The sequence below is a fragment of the Lemur catta genome, chromosome 2, assembly GCF_020740605.2.
Source record: "Lemur catta isolate mLemCat1 chromosome 2, mLemCat1.pri, whole genome shotgun sequence".
Lineage (NCBI taxonomy): Eukaryota > Metazoa > Chordata > Mammalia > Primates > Lemuridae > Lemur > Lemur catta.
In genome coordinates, this window is record NC_059129.1 from 108,284,526 (window position 1) to 108,310,888 (window position 26,363).

Consider the following 26,363-nt stretch of genomic DNA (forward strand, 5'->3'; position numbering starts at 1 on the left):
AATTCTGAGAAGAGAAAGGTGAGAGGGTTAGGGCGGTCCTTCCAAAAAGTTGGAATATAAGCTGGTCCTAAAGGTTGAGTGGAATTTGGATAAGCAGAGAAGAATAGGTCAGGAAATTCCAATAGGAGAAGGAAAGCCAATGTGGATAAGCAATATAGAGTGCGTCTGGGCCCAGAAACAGGCTCTTTTCTTAAAGACGTTTTGAGTAAAGCATTTTAATCAGAATTATATCAACATATTGATTTTATATAAATTTTTGTTCAGTTGGCAGTATTAAAACATAAACAACATAGTATTTGCTTCCAATACTACATTGTATTTTCAAAGATTTTTCTTATGGCTTATTTCTTTTCCTTAAACAACTTTAAATGAAGGTTAGATTTATTAGTCAGCTTTTTCACCTAAACTTTCACCAGTTATAGCTTCTGCCTTTTTGAACCACTATTTCTGCCAAGAATGATATTCCCAAGTCACATGTTGCTTATAAAAAATTTATCAGTAAGATTTTATTCTTTTGTCAATTTTTAGTGAATAACATATTTTAACAAGTGCCATTTTTAGCCGTTGCCAATTTTTTTCCTCTTGGTTACAAGATCTAATCTTTCCAGAACTAACTTCCAATTGCAGAATTACAATTATAGAACTAACCAACCAATTATACTTTATCAATTATTTTTATCTAGAACACATTTTACACGTGAGATTTTTAGCCACTATTCTATTTTGCACTAAATATTTCTACCAGTATTATTCATTATGAACTACAAAAATACTGCTAATTTGCACTATTTCTTACCCAAAACATGAGAATTTTATAGGCTGTTGCCCTTAGATATCCTATGAATTTTCCTTTGTCCAAATTGTAATGCAAATGTATTATACTGCAAATCTAATTCTTCTATACACTTCTGATCCCTTTTTGTATCTTCCAAAGTAAAGACCCATGACACTGAAAAAAACTTAAAAAAAAAAAAAAAAAGGAAATCCATGGCACTGGTAGAGTAAAAACGTGGTTGCAAGCAACAGAAACTAATTCTGGCTGATTTAAAAGAAAATTATTTATTAATAGGATGTAGCAGTAACCCACAAAATCCTGGAGGGAGCGGCTTCAGAGAAAACAGCAGAACTTGTCCAGTCTGGCTGCCCCCAGGCCAGAAGCACCAGGCTCCTGACTCTCCTGGCCCTGGACTCTACATGTCACCTCCAGCATCACTGTGTCCTCTGTACCAGGAGCCAGACTAACTGCAGTTGGCATCATCACCAGGGAAGAGTCGCCCTGGTCCCTGATTCTTTGCATCCCTAGCTCTTACTTAGGAGAGGGGGAGGAGGGGTGGATGGGTGGGTCTGAGTGGTGAAAGTAGTGAGGGCTCGGGCACGTGCCTGCCTTCTTGCTGCAAGAGATGCTGGGGGAGTGAATGAAACACAGCTCCCACCCAGACGATAAAGGTGAGGAGATTCTCCAACACAGGAAGGGGCTTAATATCTTGGACTGGCAAAAAGAATGACAAATGCCCATTAGAAGTTCAGAAGATCAGAGAAAAATATCCTGTCTTATTCAGCAAAATATCAGATGTGGCAGAACGACCACAAATCCTAGACCTTAACTTGGGGGCTGTTCACCATAGAACTAATGCATTCTCATCTCTGCGTTCCTTGCCGTTCAGCCAATCACCTGCACAGGTTCTCAGGTAGCAGGCAAGTTAAAAGATTAACTTAACTATACCAGCTGGATGTGGATACATGACCTTCTTCCACAATAGTTTTTAGCAAATGTTAAAATCAAAATGTTCTTCTCTGTGTCTAGCGAACTTCCTATATACTACAACTTAGTAACACAGAATGGCTACATTAGTGTTGCTATTAGAGCAGTTGAGGCTTTAGGATACAAATGCACAACTTCAAAAAAAGAATCACTCTAACTTTTAAGTTAGAGTATTTCTCTGAAGAATTTTTTTAATAGCTCTCATTTAGTTATTTATTGTTTTATATGGTTGCTAAAAATCACATTGCTTGAATTAACATTGTGTAATCATTTATATTTAATTTTAAGGATAATTTGATTAAAAAATGTATTCTTAAGTATTTTATATATAAAATAGATATGGCAAATAAAAACAACCTTTATACTAGTTAGTTTCCATAACAGCACACAGGTCAGCGATTTTTATACAACCAAAAGACCGCAGAATGCTAAACTTTAGGACTTAGAGATCCTCGTAGTCCTATTTTCAATATGACTGAAGCTGTTGTTCTAAGCCTCCCAAATACAAAATATCTTAATGGGTGAAAACCTACCTGACAGGTACAATGAATACTATCTGAGTTATGGGCACACTTATAGCCCTGACTCAAGCATTACAAAAGTGATCCATGTAACCAAAAACATTTGTACCCCCATAATATTTTGAAATAAAAAAAGAGAATCACAAAAATATGTATTTTACAGCAGTGATTAAAGATAATATTTTACTGTAGTAATAGCTTTCCGAGTGTTTTCTCATGTCACAGGTGCTGGTTTCTTCTGTATTTGTAGAGTTATTTGTCATTTCCTCTTCCCCCTTTGAGATTATCTGTAGTTCTGTTGGCCCCCTAAGCCTACTTCTTATTCTTCTCCTTCAGTTCCCTAAATATATCTATTTCTGTCTCTAACCATCTGGTCAAGATGCTTCTATTACACCCCAGACTGAAGGGTGGGCAATGGCTTAAACCACCTCCAGGGAGAGGGAGAGCCGTGTTTCCCTTCCAGAGTTATGAGTCTTCCTAAGCTTTCCACATGCTTAGTGGTTCATCTCATAATTCTACTGAAGGTCAGGCAGTTGGTACGGGGATTGTTAAACTGAAACCAAATGGCCCTCAGAACCAAGACTAGAACTCAGGAACTTTGCAGTGTTAGTTTGGAATTGCAGACCAACATGACATCTATCATTCTACTAGAGTTTTCTTTCAGTAACTACTTAATAGAAGTGTTTATCTCAACTCTGTATTTCCCAAACAGCACTATCAATCAGACCCATCTCCACATCCACTGTGAGTGAGACAGGCATAGTTCAGGCCATCAGGCTTGCCAGGAGGGCAGTAAGCCACTTGTTTTTCTTGGCAGAAATCTTTGTCTGCATGTGGTTCCTTCTCTTCTTTCCTCAGACCACAAGATTCAGATTCCTGGGAGCCTGGAAGACCCTCAGAATTTTCTTCACCTTGGCTGCTTTCTGTAGCAAGTACCATATAGTTTAACCCTTCTTGGTTCTTGGTTTCCATTAAAGCAATTGACATAACATCACCTGAATTCACACAAATCATATTGCCACCTTCACCTGTGAAAAAATATGAAAGTTATTCTAGCATGTATTTATTTTCATTTATTTGTAATAATATATAGGCTGTATGAGAATTATAGCAACACCAACTTTACACATTGTTCAGCAAACATTTATGAACACTGCTAAGTGCTGGGAGTACAAAGATAAATAAGACACATTCCCTGTTCCTTGAGGCTATTGCAGTCCAGTAGGGAAGCAGACATATTGCTATTGAAGGTGGCATGCACTTTAAAATAACAAGTGGAACAGGTCATGGTCTTTGTGACAGGAATTAAGTGGCCCTGGGATGGCCCTTTTTGTGTAAAATACTCACTCTTTCATCTTTCTGCAGCAGCTGAAATGTCTACTTTTAAAGATTTAATTTTTACATTTAGTAATTTAATCACTTATGAAGATAATATTTATTGAATATCTACTACATGCCAAGCTGTGTTCTAGGAATTTATGATATAGCAATGAATGAAATAAAGTTTCTGTGCTTAGCCCTGATATACATCCAAGTTTAGTTTATTTGAAATGAACTTAAATTGAAATATGGGGAAAATGAAATCATTTCAAAGGTCTAATGGAAGCACCATTATACCTATTTTTTCCCAATGGGATTTTAATAGACCTACCTAGTTTTCAAGTTCCACACCTGAACTACAAAGCTTATTTTATTGTAAGAGCATATGAGCTACATCCCTGCTCTGTATCAAGTGTGCATTTCTTTTGCAGACCCCCAAACTGCTGAAGAACAAGATGGCCGTACAGGCTCCGGAGCACTTTGGCCTCATCTCATTTTCCTCTTCATTGTTGAAATATCATTATAGTATGATTCAAACCCCATGAGCAGTTAGAGTTATAAAATAGTTCTCCAACAGAAATAATTTTTTTCAGATGCCAAGTTTGGTTCATGCCTAAGTGCTGAATACCTGTGGAAGGAGTCAACTCAATGATTATTGACAATATGTACTAAGCCATTGAGAAACTCCTAAGAATAACTTGGTAGATGTAATAATAGCAACAGAAAATATTTTAAAAAATTAGGAAGAAACAAGGTATGCAACTTCGAGTAGTCCAGTGGCCCAGATAATTGAGGAAATTAGGATGTTCTTAACAGGCTTAAAGAAATTAGGAGAAAGAAAAGTTTAGAACTTCAACAAAAATTTAAATCTGCAACATAGTCTACCCACTCATATCTGCTGCTTCCTTGCCATACCTTTAACCCATTAAATAGCATATTGGAAAACTTCCTACCAAAAGATTATTTTAATTTTTAATTTTTTTTGCTTTGAGTTGTTTGAAAAGAATCTTTTCTATTAGGCAAATGAATTCATTTTGCAAATTCTCTTGTCATGTGTCAAAGAAAAATCATTAGCTAACTACTTTATTGGTTCATAGTACTTGTAGCAATATACAGTAACTTGACCCTGGCAAGCCTTCAGCAATTAGTACATCTTCTTATTGCACGAAAGCTTATGAGAGACCACGGTAGCGGGAAGAGGTTGTTTTGTTTGTTTATTTTTGTTTAAAAATTACTTAATAGAAAGCCTATGGGTCAGACCTTAAAGCAGATATCCTGAACAAAAACAGCATGCCCTCAGCAACCTCTTTGAGGGCAAATATTAAAATAAAGACTTCCAAGTAAGACAGGGTATTTGCAGACGAGACATATGCCGGCTGACTGGCTATGTTTAGAACAGCAGAGAGCATTTAGATTTGTTTCCTGTAGAACTCTCTGGGACTGATGAGGTGATGTTTACACAAATGTTTGGATGAAGTCACCGGGATATTTTTACTAGATGCCCAGATATGTTACTAATCTTCTCTCTCTATCCCTTTTCCACCCCATTAGGTCAGTAGGACCATAGGATAGGCATGGTATTATTGCTCCCAGTAATCCTAAGCCCCCCTCTTTTTTTTCTTAAAAAAAGTCCTTCCGATGGCTTTTCTTATCTTCTTATATATCTCCCACAACAACAATGAAGACAGACATCTTATTGCTTTGCTAAATATGCCCACCAGTCTGCAAAACAGCAAACTATTATTAAACACATTCTCTTTTATTAAAAACATAATTAAGTTTAGGCTTGCCTTGAAGGGACCATTCCACTATTTCTATCCTTCGTAAATATGCAAACCCTGCCTTTCTTTCTATTTCTTCTCTGTTCCCTGCCTCTCTTCCTCACTCATAATCTCTGTTACCAAATTTTTTTAGTGATTTCTGCATCTCTCTACATTCTTTCCTTTCAAGATTTATATTCATTGTAAGCAACAAAATGATGATTTCTCCTTTACTAAAACTATACTGCCCAGAATTGCTTATTTCTGTCTAAATTATCATAGTTTGATTGTATTCCTTTGTAGACTCTTCCTGTATCATTATTCTGAATATTTATGTCTGCTTCTCTATTTTTATGAATATTATTTAGAATTATAATTCCTTCTGCCAATAACTTGGCACCTAAATAAATTTGGTATAACCAGGAAAAAATGGTGTAACTTTTCTAGCAGGCCATAAGCAATAATTTCTTTCATTATACCTAGCTGTGCAGCACACTATTGAGAATATAGTTGGGGAGAGTGTGTGGACAGCTTCCTTGCCACAGCAATGGCTTTGTGAAGGCTGAGGGCAAAGGCCCTAGAATAGAGCCAAACTCTAGCCCCATCTCAGCAGTATGATCATGGGCAAGTTGGTAAACCTCAGTTTTCTCATCTGTAACATAGTGTTAATAATAATACCCATTTCATAAGGATGTTGTGAGGATTTAATGAGTTAACCTACATAGCATAGTGAGTGGCACCTGAAAAGTGCTAAAATAAAATTAGCTATGATTGTAATTAAAACCTTTCACAAAAAGGATTTTGTTCTGTATATTTAGTGTGAGCATTGTTTGTTACCTATCTCAGCCTTGTAGATGAACTAGGCAATGCAACATGGTATAAAGATTTTCTCAAGGGTCCATGGAGAGTTCTGGAAGAACCTAAGGTAAAGCTAAGCTCTTGGGCCCACTATCACCCATTATGACAGCCTCTTTGATTTTTATAAAATGTCTTCAACACATTAGAAGGAACGGATTCCATGAACAAAGAGTTGAATTTTAAAATACAAGCCAGCTGCAAAGTCCAGGCATCCCTCTGGAATGTTTTACCTCTCTGTAACATTTGACCACTCCCTTCTTTGTGAACTACTTTCCTTTGGGTTTCCATGACAATACTTTCTTCTGGCTCTCCTCTTCCCTTTCTGGCTTCTCTTCCTCACGTTCACCATCTTTCTTTGTTAGTCCCTCCTATACTGGCTGTTCTCGGGGTCCTAGCCATTGTTTACTCTCTTCCTATCCCATACTCTAACTTAAATGACTGCAGCTACACCCATGACTTCAGCCACCTATATTTACAAGATAGACCTTTCAACTGAACACAAACCCTCTCAACTGTATCCCACACTTAGATGACCCACAGGCAGCTCAAACCACAGCAAAACTGTTCCTATCTTCGGGAACAGCGTTGTTTCTCATCTGGTTTCCCAACTCACTGGGAATCACCATTGTCTCCTCTCTCTTTCTCACCCAGTTAGTCACCAAGTCCTGTCACCCCTACCTCTGTGGTAACTCTGGACTCAGTTTCCTTCTATCTACACCTGTTATCATTCATTAATTCAGCTTTTATTAATTATCATTTCTTACCTTGATTAGTATGACCAATATCCCCCTAATTTCATCATTTGCCATTTCCCATCCTCATGTGTAAATTCCATGCCTTTCTACACCCTGCTCCTTCTATCCTGAAGTACTTTTTTTCTCACCTCCCTGCAGAACCCAGCTTTGAAGTACATCCTTCCTGTGGCTTTTCTTGACTCTCCCTCTGCCACAGTGTGGACTCAGCAATCCTCCTCTGGACTCCTAAAGCACATGGATTCCCTCTTCATAACAACATAGAGTGCTCGTTCTCCTGGCTTCTGGCAGAACATGTAATATAAAATCATCTGTTCACCAAATCCTTAAAACTAAGCTTATGTATAAGAAAAAAATCTTGAAGAACTGACTAGAAGCTACAGAACACTAATTCCTCTGGATTACATAAATTTAATCTCTGATTTCAGCCAGTACATATGCAAACATACATAAATGAGCATTTCTGTAAATGGTCATATATGCACACAAAATATCTACAAGTATGTAACCAAATTAACTATGACTAGCACTGGGGAATGAGATAGGGAGGAATTAGAAAACTTTTACTTTTTACTCTGCTTAGATAATTTTATATTTTTTATAATAAACATGAATTTTTCTTATAATAAAGATTTTTAAAATGTAGGTATAGTTATAAAATAATATAGCAAGAGCAGTTACTGAGATAAATTACTATAAAAGTTAGAAGAAAAACATAAAGGAATCAGGAGTTGCTTTTACAGTTGATGCAAAATAACATAAAATTTTAAACCTTTAAAATATAACTAATTGTGCTTAATCTGTAAGGTCTATGAAAATGATATTCACAAATTTGAGTCTTATCAGTCAAGTTTTGCTTTCTAATGATAAAAGCAGTGATTTAGTAAGAAAAACAGGCTTTCAGTGCCAAGCAAACAAAACCATGTTCTGCTTAGCTTTCAGATATCCATACATTCAGCTCAACCCAGTTACAGCCATTTGTCTGTCTTAGGAACAAAAGGTTTCATTTTACATATTGACAACCCACCCTGGATCATGGTTCTTCTACAGTTTCCATATGTGAGATTATAACAAATAAAAACCAGGCCAGGCAGGAGCAGATTCATATGGCTTGAGCAAAACAGCATTGTTCAATAGTGAACTGGTGACATCCATCTTTCTTGTGAATAGGGACACAGTCCTACACCAAGAACAACTTTCCAGATCACCATTAAAAGCTTAGTTCACTATGAAATTTTGCATACAAAATTAAAGAAACTTCTGATTTTCAATGGAAAAAAATATTCTCACTTCTTTTTCTTCAAAATAGACAAATGGAACACATTAAATACAGGTGCTTACAACTATGCCTTGCCCAAAAGTCAACAACTATCTGTTGAAATAGTTTTTTTTTTAATTATCAAAATTTAATTCAGAAATATCTTTCATTAAGTAAATGTTTAGAAAATGAGAAAGGATATGTTTTTCCAAATCCCATGTGATCTTCACATGGGCAGGGCTATGTGTAGACCCCTCCCAAAGGCTGTGCTTGCTGTAGCAGTTACAACTCCACAGTGCTCTGCCATTGGCCCTCTTAGAGCCAGCCCACTCCCAAGATGAGGAGGTGGGTGGAGCCAATGGGAGACTATTAACAAGGCTTGTTCTGATGAGGGTTATGATGCACGGCCAAGGCAAGCACGGCTCTTTTCATCTGTCACTTAGCAGTTTACATTAAAGAAGTTACATGAGCAGAAGTTTATGTTCGCATCATGATCCAAAGTTACCTAAAATATGCAGTCAGAAGCACTAGACAAGTAGATATTTGTCCTCAGGCTTCTTCTTTTTTTCCTGCTGTTAGTCAAGTACATCACTGAAAGTGAAGGTCTCAAACGTAAGGGCGATCTGGCTGTGACATTTGTCACCCTATTGAACGCCAGGGTGCATTCAGCTGATCTGTCTGGCTAGGCATGTGTCCCCTTCCTCCCTCACTGCTTCATGTGTGTCCCTCCTGAAGCTGCATACTTGGTTGAAAAACATGACTTTTCCCAATAAAGGAGGACTGTCCTTTGGTCAAAGGTATACAAGTATCTGTGCTCCCCTGCTAGAGTCTCCACACCAGCTCTCGAGGTGAAGGTCTCACTGTGCGCTACATGGTGAGAGTAGATGACGTCACACAGCCATCAGCCCTGTTATAGTCAATCACTGCCAATACCAAGAGGCCTAATTTCTAAGAGATTTTGAGTTAGGGTCCAACTTGACAGATTTATTTCTAAGCAAGAATGTCTGCATTTAAATAAACAAAGGGCCTCTCAGACGGTTAATAAAAAGAAGGGGTTCTAGAACAGCTAAACAGGAACATTTTAAAAATCATTTTTCTGCAGCAAATTAGGCAACCATACGGTAAATCTGATTTTGGAAATGAATTAGGTGACTAATGTGTTCTAATTTTGTTTCTTACTATACATTAATGTAAAATGCTTAGTCTGTTCCATCACAGTACAATGGTTCCAGAAGATTATTGTGTTATTTACCAAAATACTGAACTCACAGAATCAGACTAGATCTTAGCAAGGCCTGGCCAACTGCAATAGTCATAGCAAAATTACTCAGCAGTTAGAAGCAAAAAGTTAGATATACACTTAGCAACATGGATGGATCTTAAAAATATAGGGATTCATGGAAAAAGAAAGAAAAATATTCATGTGCATTTTTCAGGAAAACATACAAATGAAAAGATACAGACTGGAGACAGAATGGTTGCCTGGCAGTGGGGAGGGAGGAAATAGAACAGGAGAGAAATATGAGGATAAAGGACCCAATAAACAAACAAACAAGAGAGAAGCCCTGAACAGACCAATCATGACAGTGTCCCACATCCAAAGAGTCTATAATTAACTCAACTCTGTCCTTGAGGTCCAAACTGGTGTGAGGAAGGGAGGAGGAGGAGAACAGACCTCATGAAAATATCATCCAACATGTTAATTCTCCTCCTTACTACCTTAGATTATAAATCCGGGGACCATAGCACTATCCTCAGTTTTTTTATTTAGTGTAAAATACAAAATAATTTTCAAAGAAGAATACAACAAACAATCATGATGATTATTATTAATCGTAAGAATCATATTATTCTTCTTACCTATTTTAAAATGTCTTATGTGTATATTCTAACACTGTTCAGTTCACAGTGGAAAGAACACTAGAAAATTCTAAAGACTCAAACTTACCTTCAAAGCCTTCATTTATGACTCCACTGGTGTTTGCTTCATCTCTGCACTGAGAAACACTATTTAAGGAAAAATTTCTGAATAACTGAAGCTGGTCTTGAATTCTATGGAAAGTAGGCCTTTGATCGGGTTCTTGAGCCCAGCAGTGAATCATTAAATTCCACCTGGATAAAGATGAGAATGTAGATGGTGATCGGATGTCATTACTGATAACCTATGTAAGGTCATTTCAGAAATGAAAGAATTTGAGTAATTACCAGATTTCCACAATTAATATGAATTTATATAAATGAATCATAACAAAGGCTTTTGTTTCTTAAGAGTGGCTGGCAATATTACTACCTTTATTAGATAACATCTTTCTTTTGAAAAGCTGGTCTTAGTTCAACGGTTATTAATCCAAATAAACAGATGGATAAATAGATGGTTGGAAAATGTCTACTCAACACATAAGAAAACTAACAGCCATAGAAATTATTGAAGAAGCTGAGATATAAAAGATTTACCGCAGTCCACACAGATATCTAGTGGCAGAACCAGAGGTAGAAACCAGACTTGATGCCGGACGCTGTGTGCTCTTTATTACACAGTCAGGTTAATTATGAGACTTAGTTCCCCAGACATTCATAGCTGGTTGATTAAACATTATATTTTCCTTAACGGTTGTCTAAGAAACATCTATGCAGCACTCTTAGCTAGTGTTCACTCATTCACTCAGCAAAGATTTTGGACGCTTACTTTATACCAGCAGTGTAGTAGGAGCTAGGAATGTGGCATGCGGCTCCTGTCCTCACAAGTGATATGTAAATGGAAGAGGGTGACAAAATTTATCACACCACAACGCATGTGAGCAAAAATGGCAACTCTTTTATATTGTCTGCAACTAATTAGGTATTTTTCAGAGTCCTCACCTAGCAGAAGAAACTTTATTTAGTACAATGCAGTTTATAACCAACCTAGTCCAATCCACTATTTTAAATAATCTTTTTAAGTAATATCCAGTCTTTTCTGGCTAATAACTCACTCTCTCTTATTTTCAGTCCATCCCCACCCTCTCTGACCTCCTTTCCAAGATAGCGTGAGGTTATACATCGGGTAAGAGGCTTGTGTGACTTTTACTGGCCAATCTGGAATTCAGTAAGGAGTGACCGGTCTGGTCCATCCTGCAGGCATCAGCAGTCCATGAATTCTTTTCCTTTTCTCTTGGCCCTTCCCCACTGAACTGGTCCTCCACTGTCAGTCTCTAGCTGGAGAATTCTCTGAGACTCTATTGTGCCCTATATGCATTGACAAGATGCAGGGAGTCCATTTTTGTTTCTGTTGTATGCCCACATGGTACTTCTTGGCAGAATCTCTAGCTTTCAACAAAATGTTCACACTCTGTGGGAAACAAAGGAAGTCTGGAAGCATAATCTATATCTTCTCCATCTGGACATGCCATTTTCCCTTCTTAATGATGCTGGGTCTCCCCTTGTCAAAGTGGGGGTCTCTGCTCAATGATCTCCTTGCCATCTTCCCAAATAGGGAGGGGCTGGGCAATCACTCCAGGCCCTTGGTGTTGTCTGCCTAATCTCATTGAAGTCTGCAGAGGAAGTTTCAGGACCCAGATATCCAGTATTTCACTCTCCTACCTTTATCTGTCAAATTCTCTTCTTTCTGATTCCCTAGAATCGGAAGAGCATTTCCCCAGAGCTCAGAAGGAGTAAGGATTTTACTCACTTCTTCTTTTTTATTAGACTATCCTTATATAAAATTGTGCGTCTTGATACATACAATTGACACTTGGTACTTAATACACTAACAAGGAGCTAAACGACACTAGATAGCCCCCTCTCTCCTTCAAATATAGTTTTCAAGTCTACTGACTCACCAAAAAGGTCAAGTACCCACTCTCTTTTTTGAGAGAGAACTGATAAAGAAACATAGATTGGGAGGTATTTAAAATGTTAGTACTACCACCTTAACAGAGAAATATGCAATTACAAATGATGATAAGTTCTTTACAAAGTACTAATGAAAACAAATGTGAGTTCTAATAGACACAAACATTTTTGGGAAGTTGCTCACAGAAGGCCTGTTTGCAGAGATGACATTAAGAACTTTGTAGGAAAATAAGATGCTAGTCATGGGAATAGGGTGTGGATGGAAGTCAGGGAACACACTACAAGAGGGGAAAGCATGTGTAAAGTCCTAAATTTGGAAAGAGGTTGGCACATTTTAGAATCTGAAAGAAAGCCAGCGTCACTGAAGCGCAGTCATTGAGTGGAGAGCACGAGATGAGATCAGAGGAAGGCGAGACCACGCAGGGCTCATAGGCCAGGCACAGTGCCAGATTTTATGACACCACGGTGGGAAGCCTTTGAAGGTTTTAAGGCTGGCATGATCTCTATATTTTTAAAGGATTACTCCAGCTGATATGTGGACAATGGGTTATAGAGGGGCAAGTTCGAAGCTATTTAAGAAGACTAGGTAAGAGATAATGGTGGTTTGGACTAAGGTAACATCAATGGCGCTAGAGCAAGATGATATTCAGTCACTAGGTGTCAATGGCCCAGAAATCATTACAGGTGCTGTATTTAAAATAGATAGTGTCTATTTTAGGAATTATAATGCAATCTCTATTCCATTATAATATGGCATGCAAACTCCACTTCCATTTATTTCCTTTCTTGACGAGCACCTCAGGTCAGAGATAGTACTCAATATCAGAATATTATGGGGAAATCTGATATTGGGCTGTTTTCAATGTATTGATCTGATGACTTTTCATCTATATGACATATATAATTTACATTTTGGATATAGAGTACCAAACTTGGCTCTTTTTTAAAAAATTAGAATAATAGCTGAGAAATAACCAAAAGACAACTCAATCTTTTACGTATTTCATTACAACCTGTGCCATTTAGAAACAGGGATGGTACAAAGATCTCAATGAAGGATTATTAGACCTTCAAATAAGATATTATAACTGATATCAGATCATCAAATTTAAACCAATAAAGTAGAATCTTAGCGACTAATCTAAGGGTTGTCCTCAGAGTTGAGAAGAGAAAGTAAACTATTATAATTCTCCACAGGAAGAATTTCCTTTCTGAAAATAAAGTGGTGATTCAAAAATATTGCCAAGGCAGAGATATAATAGAATCTCTCAAGACTTATCATATTTCAATTATGTCATTTTTACAGTTGTTCCCTCTTATCCACGGTTTTGCTTTCCACAGTTTCAGTCACCCGTGGTCAACAGCAGTCTGAAAATATGAAATGGAAAATTCCAGAAATAAACAATTTCATAAACAAGTTTTAAATTGAATGCTGTTCTGATTAAATCTCATGCCATCCCTCTCCGTCCTGCCTGGGACATAAATTATGCCCAGCATATCCTCATTCTATACATTACCTGTTTGTTAGTCACTTAGTAGCCATCTCAGTTATATGATTGAAAAAACACAGTATAGATAGGGTTTGGTGCTATCCACACTTTCAGGCATCCACTGGAGCTTTTGGAATGTATCCCCATGAATATGGGCAGACTACTGTACTTTATTTATTTATTTATAATCTGCTTCATTCTATAAAGGATTTAAGATACTTAATGGAGATTTTTTAGAAAAAGATAAAGAAAGAAAAAGGAAAAAGGAAGAGGATGCAGAGGAGGTACAGGGAGGGCAGAGAAGCTATCCTTACAGCTGCCACTTAGCCACCTGCCCCTCACCCACTCACTCTACCCTCCAAAAGTTCAGTCTCTTATTTAATCTATGTAATTCACTTAAGCAGATGTCTCTTGCTTTTTTCATCTATGGAGGCTTTAATTTACATTGAATCTAATCATTGCCCTTAACTTTCTCATAACAAACACACACATATGACCTGTTAGTATATAAAGTCTTTCTGTTCCACAATCCAGGACAAATGAAGACTAAGAAAAGAGGAGTTATATAAAGAAATAGTTATCTAAAAATAAAGAATACAATATGTGTTCTCAGCAATAAACTGGCAATAGAATAAAATGAAGAGGCTTTTAAGAATTTAATAATCCTAAAAAATGATTCCTTATATCTTTCAAGTAAATTAACAACTATAGCTTTGGCATAGGGGGTCTTCCCTTATAAATATGCACTTGTCACCATTACATATCATGCATGCTATATGCATGCTGTATATGCATGCTAAGTGATGGTCACAAACAATCAAACATATTACTCTAAATAAACTTGCAGGTCTTTCAAGTTTGTTAACATTTACCTGGGCTGGTTGTTCTAATTCTAGAAAAACACTCACTCATTATACTTATATTTTATTTGGCTAAATGATGTAGCTTCCAATTTCTCTACTCACCATGAGAACCGTTTACTCCTCTTTGCTGCATTTTTTTTGTCAAAATAGCATGAGACTCATTAGGTATGTTCAGTATTAGTGTCTATGAGTAATGAAGTCTTTGGATTCACAAAGCAATTGAAGCTCAACAGATGAAAACTCCATAGTACCTTTAAGTATCAAGTTTCTTATAGGTATTTAAACAAAGCACATAAAATATGATTTCAAGAACTCCCTTACTCTTTGTATCCAATCCTAGAGAGACCCAATTAGCATCGAGGTGTACACATTTTTAAGGGGTAAAAACAGGATGGTGAACCTCCATGTTCTCTCATTGTTGCCTTCTACATCTGAGGGACTCTCCAGTAATTCCAGTTGCCACTGTGCTATGTCTGTCACAGAAACCCAAAGAGCTCTCACTTGAAGTAGATTGCCCTTTGATCCCATTTCTTCTCTGGAGTGGTGTGGTTGTTGTGCAAACTAAAAGGTGAAGAGATGGCCAGGCTTTCCAGTGTACATCCCAGGCTGTGGAGAGAAGGGCAGGAATGCTCTGAACCCAGCATTCCATTAATAGCTGAGCACAACGGAGCCATCCATGGGCTCACCTGACCCACAGTGCATCCAGGTGCTGAGTATTTAAACAGTGAATAGAAGGTGCAGCACGGCTCAGCGCAGACTTTCAACCCTCTAAGCTGGGCCTGTGATCTCAGAAAACTGCTTCAAATGAACATCAGTTCTCTCTGTACTCTAAGGAGAGTAGTTAATCTTTATCATGACAACTTAAGGCCATGGCCAGATTGAATGGCACCGCTGAGAGCTCCACTTCCTAGTCCAGGTTGTTTTCCCGCTTGGCAATGGATCTTTAACCCTTCCTGGGGCTCCAAGAGTCATGCAGCTCTTGGAGGGCTTGGAGCATTTTTTGCTTTGTATTAATAATATTCAGATGAACTTCAAAACCACCAACAGAAAATTTTGGTCCCAAGGAAACTATTTTTATAAAGATTAAAGCAATCCAACTGATAAATTATTTAACGTAAAACTATATAGAATATTATCTTTTTCCATTCACAATCACAAATACTTTTCTAGCAGTTTTCTAGCATTCCTTCTCCCTCCTCCTTATACTTGCATTTAAGTTCAAGAGACCTACATTTTCCTGCCCCACAATTCAGCAATTTGTTATTTAGCTCCTCTCCCCAAACAAAATAACTAAACACATCAGTCAAAACGTATAATTCAGTGATTGAGTCCTAAGGTGCCTATCCACAACTACTGCATGATTATGATGAGACACATCAGCCCTTGGGGCAGAAGTGCTGGGGGGAATATGCCGGATAAAATTCTAACAGCTTACAGGAAATTCTGTACAATTGAAATTCTGGGGAAAATGTCCAAGTATTTAACAGATGTATAAGAGATGCAAAGCAGTGATTAGTTTGTATCTATTTACTTAAAATTTATTTCAGTATGCTGGGTTTTTTCCCCCAAGCTCTACATCAAAAGTTTTCAAATACTGTATAACTTCTTATCCTTAATTTACAGAATTCTTTCCCATTCCCTCCCCCAAAAAGGATCATGAATTATTTTTTTAGGCATCATTACCAAATTTGGTCAGATGTGTTATCTATCTGATCTCCCTGTAAACATCTCAGAGGCTGTAAAAGCTAAATCAGAAACAAGCAGTGATTCAAATCTTCTTCTAGCTGGAAGATTTAAATAATACAAAAACATTCACCAGTAGAACATCCAACCAAGGTGCCCAGCTCTTAATCATCTTTTGGCTCCAGTCTGAATAATCCTCTAAATAACACAGCATAGTCAAGGCAGCACAGCCGTGGGGTGCATCCGCATACTGCTAATTCCTTTTGCACTTGTCTGTACCACACAGTTTAGCACTTTATTACATGCTGGCTTGTCATCCAACTGCTCCATGTGCATGTCTTTTCATTCAAAATACATTCGGAGATCCTGAAGAGCTGTAGCCCTGGTGTAAACACCTCTGTAAGCCATACAACCTTTAACATGGTACTATGCACATAATGGAGTTTATACTTGTGTGTTATTTGTACTTTTAGAAACTTCTTGGGTAAAATGCCTCCTGGAAAAAGTTTCAAGACTTGCTATTTCTGCTGAGGTTGTCCACAAGGAGGCAGGTTAGTACTCAACATAATAACTTAGCGGTTTTTTTTTTTTTTTTTTCTTTTATAATTAGACCTAAAATCACTCACTCTTCTGAGGATCACTATTAGAATTGAATAGTGGCCAAGATCAGTTTGATAGAGTCACTAATACTTAATCACTTTGTGTTAAATTCATAAACAGATCACAACCTGTATAATTTTTAGTAATATTATTTCCCACCAATCAATATCAGCTATAGCAACAGAGGCAATCCAACTTTAAAAGATAGAGCAAAGTTCAACAGACCTACATTTTCCTGCTCCAATAATATATTCTTATCTAGTAGAATCTTTTAGTATGCAGATTAAGATACTAGTCAAATCAGATCTCCCAAAATAACATGAATATGTATGTGTATACACAGAGAGAAAGTTTTTATTTATTTATGGGAATTCACTTAACCAGAAGTATAAATATATTTTACTCTCTAAAATTTTGTTTCTGAGTAAAATATCATGTGTATATACAATAAAAAGAAACCATGATGTATTAGTAAATTAAGTGCCATAATCAATTTATATTTTATGTGGAATGTACGAATACATAAATTCTAGTTTTTATTTTAACAAACCATACCAATGAGGCCTAAGATTGCATGTTTACGTGTTTTTGTTTTGGGGGTGCTTATGTTAACATAATTAACTTACAGATCATCAGGACAATTTCTTGGCGGCTCCAGCCTCCCTCCTGTTTGCACATAGTTTAAAACATCAAGGTTGGAATGAGCTGGATAAGGCTGATGACCAAGAGTTAAAATCTCCCAAATCAGAATTCCAAAAGACCTAAGGACATTAAAGGGTTTGCCTTAATTATACTTATTACAAACATAGGTCTATAGTAGTTTCTCCAACATCATTTTTCCTGGGGTTCTCGGAGGTCTACTTTGTGTTTGGCATAAAGCCCCATAAAAGGAGATTTAAAAGCAAGTTGACCTTAAGTAGAAAAAGCATTGCATGTGAGCAACGTTTCAAAAGTGATAGGGAGGCTTTGGGGGCACACATGCACACACACACAGAGACACAGACACACACAGACACACGCAGGGGCATATGTGCACTCACACACACATATGTACACACATGCACACACATGCACGCATGCACATATGCTCTGTTTCTCCCCCTGGCTGGAACCCTACTGCAGGCTTCCATTACCTAAAGCTTTCAGAGCATCAATATGCAGACACACTTAGGAGTGGGCAAGAGAGCATTTCACCATTTTCCCCCGTAGTTTGAAAGGGATAGAGTGCTAGTAAACATGGAGAGGGAAGGCATAAGTAGAAACTAGCAGCACTGAGGACCAATTTTATCTCATCTCCAATTTTGCCTAGGGCAAGCCCAGCTTATAAGTCATTGAACAAATCTTTACATTTTGAGCAGTTCTACTGAAAAGTTGGGGGTCAACAAGCAAAAATGAGGGGTCTTATTCAAATAATAAGGAGATGTCCAAACCTCCCTAAGGTACTATTCTTTTTGCAATCCATGATTTAAAGTTTATCTATAAATTAATAACCAAACATCCCAAAATAGTAGGCATTTGGGCATATACTTGGACATTACTTCATAAGTACCAATTCCTATTAGTTATATGCTTTTACATCTTTGGAGTGTAATAAAATACTTGAAAGTAAATGTATCTATTTCATAAACATTAGTAACAGAAAGGATCAAAACTGATTGGGGGGGATGTGAACTGCTGCAATCAAGAATCATCCCTCCTTGACCACCAATTTTCACTTTAACTTGAGGCAAATCACTTAACCTCTCTGGTCTTCTGATTTCTCACATAAAAAAGCAAGATTAGATGTCCTGTTAAGATCCCTTCTGGCTCTGACATTTGATGGTTCTGCCCACGTTTCTCTGTGTCCCATTAAGCTCACCACACGTCAGACTGAGTAGTGAAGATTCCATCCATCAAACTTTCTGGAGCCATCCACCGAACAGGGAGCAGGCCTTCCCCTCTCTTTCTATAGTAGTCATTTTTGTAGATGTCCCTCGCGAGTCCAAAGTCCCCAATCTTCACTATCCGTGAAGGACTGGTATAATCTTTCACGGAAACAAGGCAATTCCGAGCTGCCAGATCCCTGTGGCAGAAGCTATATTCAATAATAATGACAACAATAATAACAAAGTTCCAGAGATCAAAGGAGGAACACTAGTAGGTCTTAGAGAAGAGAAACTTTTTTTCAGAAATTATTGCTATTTTGAAGGAATGAAAATGTTTAATTATCTTGTGTGTTTTACCCAACTACAGGTGATTATTGTGCCAATATCCGTAATAACCTTGAATCCAGAATATCATCGTACCTGTGAATGAAGTGCATCTGCTCCAAGTAGACACAGCCTTTTGAAACATCTACACATAGGTCTACAAGGTCAGCCAGGGTGAGTAAAGGACCATGAAACTGTAAGAAATGAAGGAAGAATTACAGGCACTCTTCTAGTTTGCACAAAATATACATATATGGGCAAATATATGCAGATACATATATATTCATATATGTATATGATGTTTTAGAAAAATTTTTAGTTATGGTTGTAAGAATTCAAAGAGGAAATAACTAAATTTATATACGTTCTATTCCAATATACATAAATAAATGACAGATGATGTTTAGTAAGCAGAGACAATATGAGATCTTTATTGGAAAGATCTCTGAGTGTGAGGTCAGACAGACCAAGATATGAAACCTAGTTCTGCTACTTACTAGTGTGAACTTGCTCAAGTTGCTTAACTCATAAGCAACTTTCTTACATGTAAGATGGGCAATAATACTGACCTTGCAAGATTCAAGGTAAGATTCGTAAAGTGGCAGGTACATAACAAGCACTTAATGAACAGTAGCTGCCCTTATCAGGAGGAATAATGATCATTTAATCAGTGCTAGCTAGTTTAACTATTGGCCCAATGGCACTCTATCATGCCAGTCATGACAATGGGCTTGTTTCTCGTATAAGCCCCATATAAATTATTTATTAGCAATACTCTATTTCAAGGTCACAGATTGCTCTCATCTAAGAAAGCCAACACAAGTATACACTTGAGCCTATACTGGTTGCAATGATTTCTAGATTTAAAAAAAAAAAGCCAGTAGAAGTTTTTATTAGTACCACAGGGAAAAAAATTTAAAGTTCCTACCCTAAGGCTATATTCACACACTGTCTGCTCCTTTTCATTTCCCTAAAATTATCCTGGTTCAGGCCTTTTAAAATCATCCCTAATCTGACACATTCAAAAACTGCCCACTCTCCAGTCTCCCATGTTTTCTTTAGCTTGTTTTGCTGTGACCCACGTCCTGTACAGCCCGTTATAAATTCCTGAGCACAGCCTCCCCCACAGCACCCCCAGGCTGCACAGCCCGTCTCCACGTCCATCTATTTCCTACTGTTTCTCCTCTCACAAGCTGTGCTTTGGTCACACTGGGCCACTTGCCATTCCTCATAGCTGCTCTGCATTCTCAGCCTCTCTTGGGACAGACAGGCATATGTACCTCTCCAACTCCACACGATCCCCATGCTCTCAAAGAACATGACTCTGGCAATAAGGTATGTATTTTCATATTAAATACTAAAAGTAGACTCAAATGACCAGAAAATGGCAGAATGTTAGCCCAGGGTTCTCCTTTCCCCAATCTAACCTGAAAGAAATATAAGAATTCTTTCCATAGAAATCTTCTAAGGTTTTACCAGCAGCCCAAATCGTAGTCTATCGAATTTAAAGAAAATTAATAGAAAAGTATAGGGCATTTGCCAATACCAATACCAATATCATGGACTCCACCACCTACTGTTGTCATCCGTGCTTTACGCAAATAGGTAAGAAGGTCTCCTCCTTCCATCAGTTCCAGGATAATGTACTGGGGTTCATTCAGCAGACAGACTCCAAGCTGCTTCAGAATGTTGGGATGATTAAACTTGCTGAAAAGTTGAAAGACACAGGCTGGATGACAAGGCAGCAACAGGAGTCCTAGCTGAGGGTCTTAATGGAATACAGTAATTCTTTATCCACAGTGTCCTTCAAAACCCCTGGCTTATTTTCTCTAATAAATGAAAGCTTCCTTTTCCAAGTACTGGTTTATGTGCTTGCCTTAAGGAGGTAATATGGCAACCCCTAGTGGCCAATGCATATGGATAAAATAAGTTGGTTTTTAGAAGAAATAACATTTGTATTAAGTAGTTTATGTTTTGGAAAAGAAAGTAATTTTGACTAATAGTCTTCTTAAAAAGATATTTGAAATCATCATGTTTTTGGCCATCACAAGTATGAAATATAGTCTCTCCCTTTCAGAGAAACCACTCAGCCACACAGGTTTGGCCACACAGTTTTCTCAAGACATCAAACAAATAAGCCTCAGTTTAATGATCGGAACCTGGAGCTCAGGACCCCATCGACCACCACCTCAAGTCTTCCCTTTAAGATGTCCTTGAGCAGTTTTCATGACCATAAACTGACAAACTTGCAGACAATTTCCTAAGAAAAGGGATATTTTCACTGACATCCTAGGACTTAAAAAAGCTCTCTCTTACTGTATCTACTTGACCCATTATCACACATTTCGATGACCACAAGCATGTTTAAAGTTGAACAGCTTCAAAATTCACTTGCAAAACATGCTCCTTGTTGAAGATAAAAGAAAGGAGGACCTTTTGCCTGAAGACTGACTACGCCTAGGCTCAGAAGACTGGCTTCTATAGACTACTTGTTACTACAGACATATTTCCATTTAAACTTTTCAACCATGTTTGTTTTAAGCATGATCTGCTATTTCATGTAATTTTGGATGTTGAAAATTGACCATGCAGACTTAAAAACTTCCTACCCATACCAAGAGAAAATTATTTCAGGGCTACCTCATCAGATGTGCCTCCTTTAGGAATTCGATCTTTTCCTGGTCTGTAGAACCCTTCTTCAAAGTCTGTACAACATAAAAACAAGTCAGGAATCAGTATAGCAGACATTTCCATGAGTTCAGTGGGTTAGTGGAGATAATCTTTCTTCTGTTTCATTTTGTTTTGTAATATCTATCCTGAAAGCTGGAAGCAGATCATAGATAAATCATGTGCAGGTGCTCTGTAAACCTATTCAAACATTAGTTCCTGTTAGTGCTAGTGTTCAAGTAGGAAAAGCTGCTAGATAAAGATCTAGTAAAATTTATACAGAGTCCCTCCAAAATGCAGAAATTTTAAAACAGACCAAGTTTGGCATTTAAGCCAATTTCTTAATTTTCAAAATTTTCTACTCAGTATCTGTTTCCCCCATTTCCCTGCTAATAATACTTTTACTTATTTCTTGGAGGCAAAGTGCCCAGTCCTAAGCAATGGGTCTAAGCTAATCATGAAAATTGTGTTTTGAAATTCTCCAGCCTCCCTTGCAAACGAGTGGCCATATGACTCTGTGCTGGTCAATGAAATGTAAGAGAAAAACTGCTGAGCAGGGAAGAGAGATTTGTAGAAAACTTTTGCTTTCCTGAACATATACATCTAGCACCATCCTTCCCCCTCTCCCTGGCCTGAATGAAGATGTGATGTCTGATTCTCTGGCAGCTATCTAGGGACCGTGAGGCAGCAAGCATGTACAAAAGCCAAAAGAATCTCAGAGATAACTGGGCTCTTATCTGACATACTATACTGCACCAAAGCCAGCAGTATCTTATTATGAGAGAAAAATAAACACTTGTTTAAAATAGTTGAGGTTGAAGAACTTTTAAATGGCATAATTTTAAAGTGGAGAAAATTTTGGAATCTTTTCTAGTTGTATAGCCCACCCTCAAAACAATAAATCTCTAAGAAGCAGTGATCAGGATATTGCTCAGTTATATAAAAGATTCATCATCCCTTAACAAAAGAAAGTTTTATAAAAATGAGAGTATGTCCAGCATTTCCTTAAAGATACACTAACTATAATGATGAATACTTGTATAGTACAGAAGAAGACAAACTACAGCCTATGAGTAAATCCAGTCTGTCACATATTTTTATAGAGCCTATGATCTGAAAATAGTTTTTACATTTTTAAATGGTTAAAAAGACCAGAGAAGAATATTATTTCATGACACATGAAAATTACATGAATTCAAATTTCAGTGTTCATAAATATTTACTGGTACACAGCCACACTCATTCATTTACATATTGTCTATGACAATACAATGGCGGAGCTGAGTAGTTGGAACAGAGACTATATGGCCAGGACGACTAAAATATTTACTATCTGCCCATTTAAGAAAACATTTGATGACCCCTCATCTAGTATCTTGAGAATATGTTTTACAAACATGTTTTACAGTTCTCTTATAGCATGTTTGAAGGAAAATAACTGCCTGCCAGGTCTTAGCTGATTAGTAGCCTTGGAGATAATGTAAACACTGAAGATTTTCTGTTGATTACAGAACCTATGTAGGAATTTTTTTTTTAAATGTGATTTCTATAGCTATGGATAGGCTTTTACACTCTACTAGTCCCCTTTTCAACTAAGAGCATTCCACTTTTATTATAATTGTATCCATGCAAATCCATGTGGATACGGTGACAGAACATGTCAAGGAGTTCAAAGATCCACATTACCTTGACTGCTACTTTGATTTCCCCACTTCCAACTCCTAAGATGTCTACTGCTGTCCCTTCATACACTTCTCCAAAGGCTCCGCTTCCCAGTAAGAGACGTAGAGTCAGTTTTTCCCGAGGGAAGGCAGGAAGATTTTCAATCTCCTCTTGGGTTGGAAGAGTACTATAAAATAACAATATTTTTGTTCTAACAAAATACATATGGTTTACAAGTTTGTGTTGGTATTCATGTTTGCATTTGAGCGAGAAAGAGAAATCTCTTGTCATTGCAGCACTATGCATGCTATGCAACATAGTGACGTGGAATTTTGTGTTTCTATCACACTTCTCTATTCTACCATCTTTTACTGACAGAACAAGTCTCTCCATTTCTAGGCTTCTTCCTTGTAATAGAAACATACATGTGTGTGCATTGCCTCAAGATTTTTATTGTAGCCTTTTCTGTCAAAGTTAGTAGTTATTAACGTCTTCAAACTGCCAATTTATATAAAAAGCTATTGCAAATTAGGAATAAATGCATCTGGGTCTATGAGCTTTCCTTTTAACTGTTTCACACACCTGATATCTTATGTACAACAAAATTTATTGTGACCACAAAAATCAACTCTCTCACCACTAGATTAACTTTAAGAAAGTCAATCTTCTCACTTGGAATACTGTGAGGAAAAAAAGCCTGTATATTAAAAATGCTTTGAGTTTTTAATAGAGAACCTTGAATAGTAGATATGCAGAGTATTTTCTCCAAGAAAAGTCACCTCCAAATGGCTGATGTAGGTCACCTTTGTGTCTACTTCAAACTCTTCATTTTTATATCTTGAATTATAAATCTCTAGAATCAAGATCTATGATACATTATTCCTTTTTGCATAGATCATAATATAGTATCTCATGCAAAGAGACACTTAAATATTTTCCTTAATTACGATGACAACAGAAGTACAAAACTCATTTTTCTTAAAGAGGCTTTGTAGGCAATCACCACGCAACTTCTGAAACAGAGTAAAACTGACTTAATAGCCCATACACAAGGCCCTTGGAATTCCTCTTCTCTCAAACGCTGCTTCCAATTAAACCAACCATGTTACCACCCACTCTCTTGAATATAGTATTTATCTCATTCTTTAATTTATTTTTGAACTACATGATAAAGCACTGGAAAACCATGTATTTTTCTGTATTTCCCTTACAGCAACAGTCCCCAGCCTTTTTGGTAGTAGGGACCATTTTCATGGAAGACAATTTTTCCACAGACTGGGGAGAGGGGATGGTTTCGGGATGATTCGAGCACATTACATTTACTGTGCACTTTACTTCTATTAATATTAGATTGTAATATATAATGAAATAATTATACAACTCACCATAGGTTGGGGACCCCTGCCTTGCAGGATAATCCCATAATTTGCCAACCATCCCAGCTCACATTTGAGAGTGAAAGGGGAAGTTATTAATGATTATGCCAGAAATAATGGGACAAACCAGGACTGCCCTGGGCAATGCAGGACACAGGGGCACTGTTATCACTGCTGCCCACTCTTTGCCTAGGTGCTGCATCGTGATGGCCCAGGCTACGTACTGTATCGCATAGCAGGCATTAGCCAGGCCTACTCCAGCTGCCAGACCCTGTAACTCAGCCAACTCTTTGTCTTCGTTTACGAGAACTGCCAGCCCTTCCTTGGGAGCTTTTTGATTCTTTAATCTTCTATGCCAGACTACAAAGAAAAAATGATACAATTTACAAAATAAAATATTGCTTCATTTTTCCTTTAGGAAATCTTAAAAATGCATTTTAAATGTTTGTAAATGAGAACACAATTGGTAGAATAGTTGTAGAGTAGAATTTTTTATAACTTGATTTAAAAATATGCCCGTAATAGAAAAACTAATTAAACCCAGGCAAAAAAAAAAAAAGCCACATAAAAACACACAATTTATACCACATGACTTTTTATCTCACTTCTTAGAGTAAACAAATTAAAATATCTTAGTATTAGAACTGATTTCTCAAAATCACCCATAAACTTGAGTCAGAATAAACTAAAACAAACTATATAATAATTTTTAGTGAAACAAATTCATTTTTGAGTTCAGTCATATCCAGGTTATACTCCTCAGTAGACCTAAGGAAATGCTTTCACTATGATGGAACATTTTTTTAAATGCATAGTATAAAAGTATATATCCATTGTTGTTCATATTCACATACTCAAATACATAGAAAATTACTGGAATGAAGCTTACCAAATGTTAGCAGTGGCCCCCTAGCTGTGGAATCATGAGTAATTTGTATGTCGTCTTCATACAATTAGCAGGTATTTTTATAATGACAAAAGAAAGTGGTTTTTTAAAGTTAAAATATAATTATGTCAATAAGATCACCCATCTGTACTAGAATATTGGCTCAGAAGTTGAAAACAGCAAGGATGCTTTGAGAGATGATCATTACAATTTGAACTTCACAGTAGCTTCTGTACCCAAGAGGTCAGAGTTTTATTCAAGTGAAATTCCATCTGAGGAGCCACAAAGTGAAAGATTGAAATTACCTTTGCTAATGAAATTTTTCAAACTTGAAGTGCTCTCACCATCTCCCTTCATTTTTTTTTATTTCAGAGTTTTATGGGGGTACACACGTTTTGTTTATATAATTTGCTTTTGTACATTTTTTAAAGCCCAGCATAAGACTCACATGCTCAGTGATGTTTTCTGAGATCTCTGCAACCCCTGCTGATTTCTCAGATATGAACTTAAAAGACCAATTGTGCCTTTCAGTGCTTCTCCTGTCATTGTCTTGTATATTTCGTGTGAGATTGCCTTGTATTGTTATTTAGCACATACCTTGCTATTTATCTTTTTACACAGGTATGTCTTGCCTCCATCTTTAAATGGCAAGATCCTGAGGTCAGCAATTGTATTTTACTGCTTTACATTTCCCTGTACTCCCAGCATAAGGCTAATGTTGTACATTAGATATGGCCATTCACCGAAGCAAAGGCTGCCAATGCTTATTTTTAAACATTTGTCTCAATTTTACATTTATAAACATAACTGATGAGAGCCCTCAGAACAATACAAATTTTAAAATCATTGCTACTTTTCATTATTTTAATGACTCAATCTTTTCTC

The 26,363-nt window shown here is 37.1% G+C and overlaps 1 protein-coding gene across 2 annotated transcripts in view; it reads right to left on the bottom strand.

Annotated features, from left to right (window-relative positions):
• Positions 1-2,452: 2,452 nt before the first annotated feature.
• Positions 2,453-26,363, bottom strand: part of ROS1 (ROS proto-oncogene 1, receptor tyrosine kinase) — a 105,311-nt gene continuing 81,400 nt past the window's right edge. For both annotated transcript variants that reach the window (XM_045544246.1, XM_045544245.1), the window contains exons 36-44: positions 24,817-24,952; positions 23,241-23,403; positions 21,528-21,592; positions 20,465-20,594; positions 18,984-19,081; positions 18,557-18,760; positions 17,325-17,459; positions 10,180-10,343; positions 2,453-3,311 (exon numbers count right to left, since the gene is read on the bottom strand). In XM_045544246.1, coding sequence (XP_045400202.1) covers positions 3,001-3,311; positions 10,180-10,343; positions 17,325-17,459; positions 18,557-18,760; positions 18,984-19,081; positions 20,465-20,594; positions 21,528-21,592; positions 23,241-23,403; positions 24,817-24,952 — 1,406 coding nt within the window. In that variant the 3' untranslated portion in view covers positions 2,453-3,000. The remainder of the gene's footprint in view (positions 3,312-10,179; positions 10,344-17,324; positions 17,460-18,556; positions 18,761-18,983; positions 19,082-20,464; positions 20,595-21,527; positions 21,593-23,240; positions 23,404-24,816; positions 24,953-26,363) is intronic.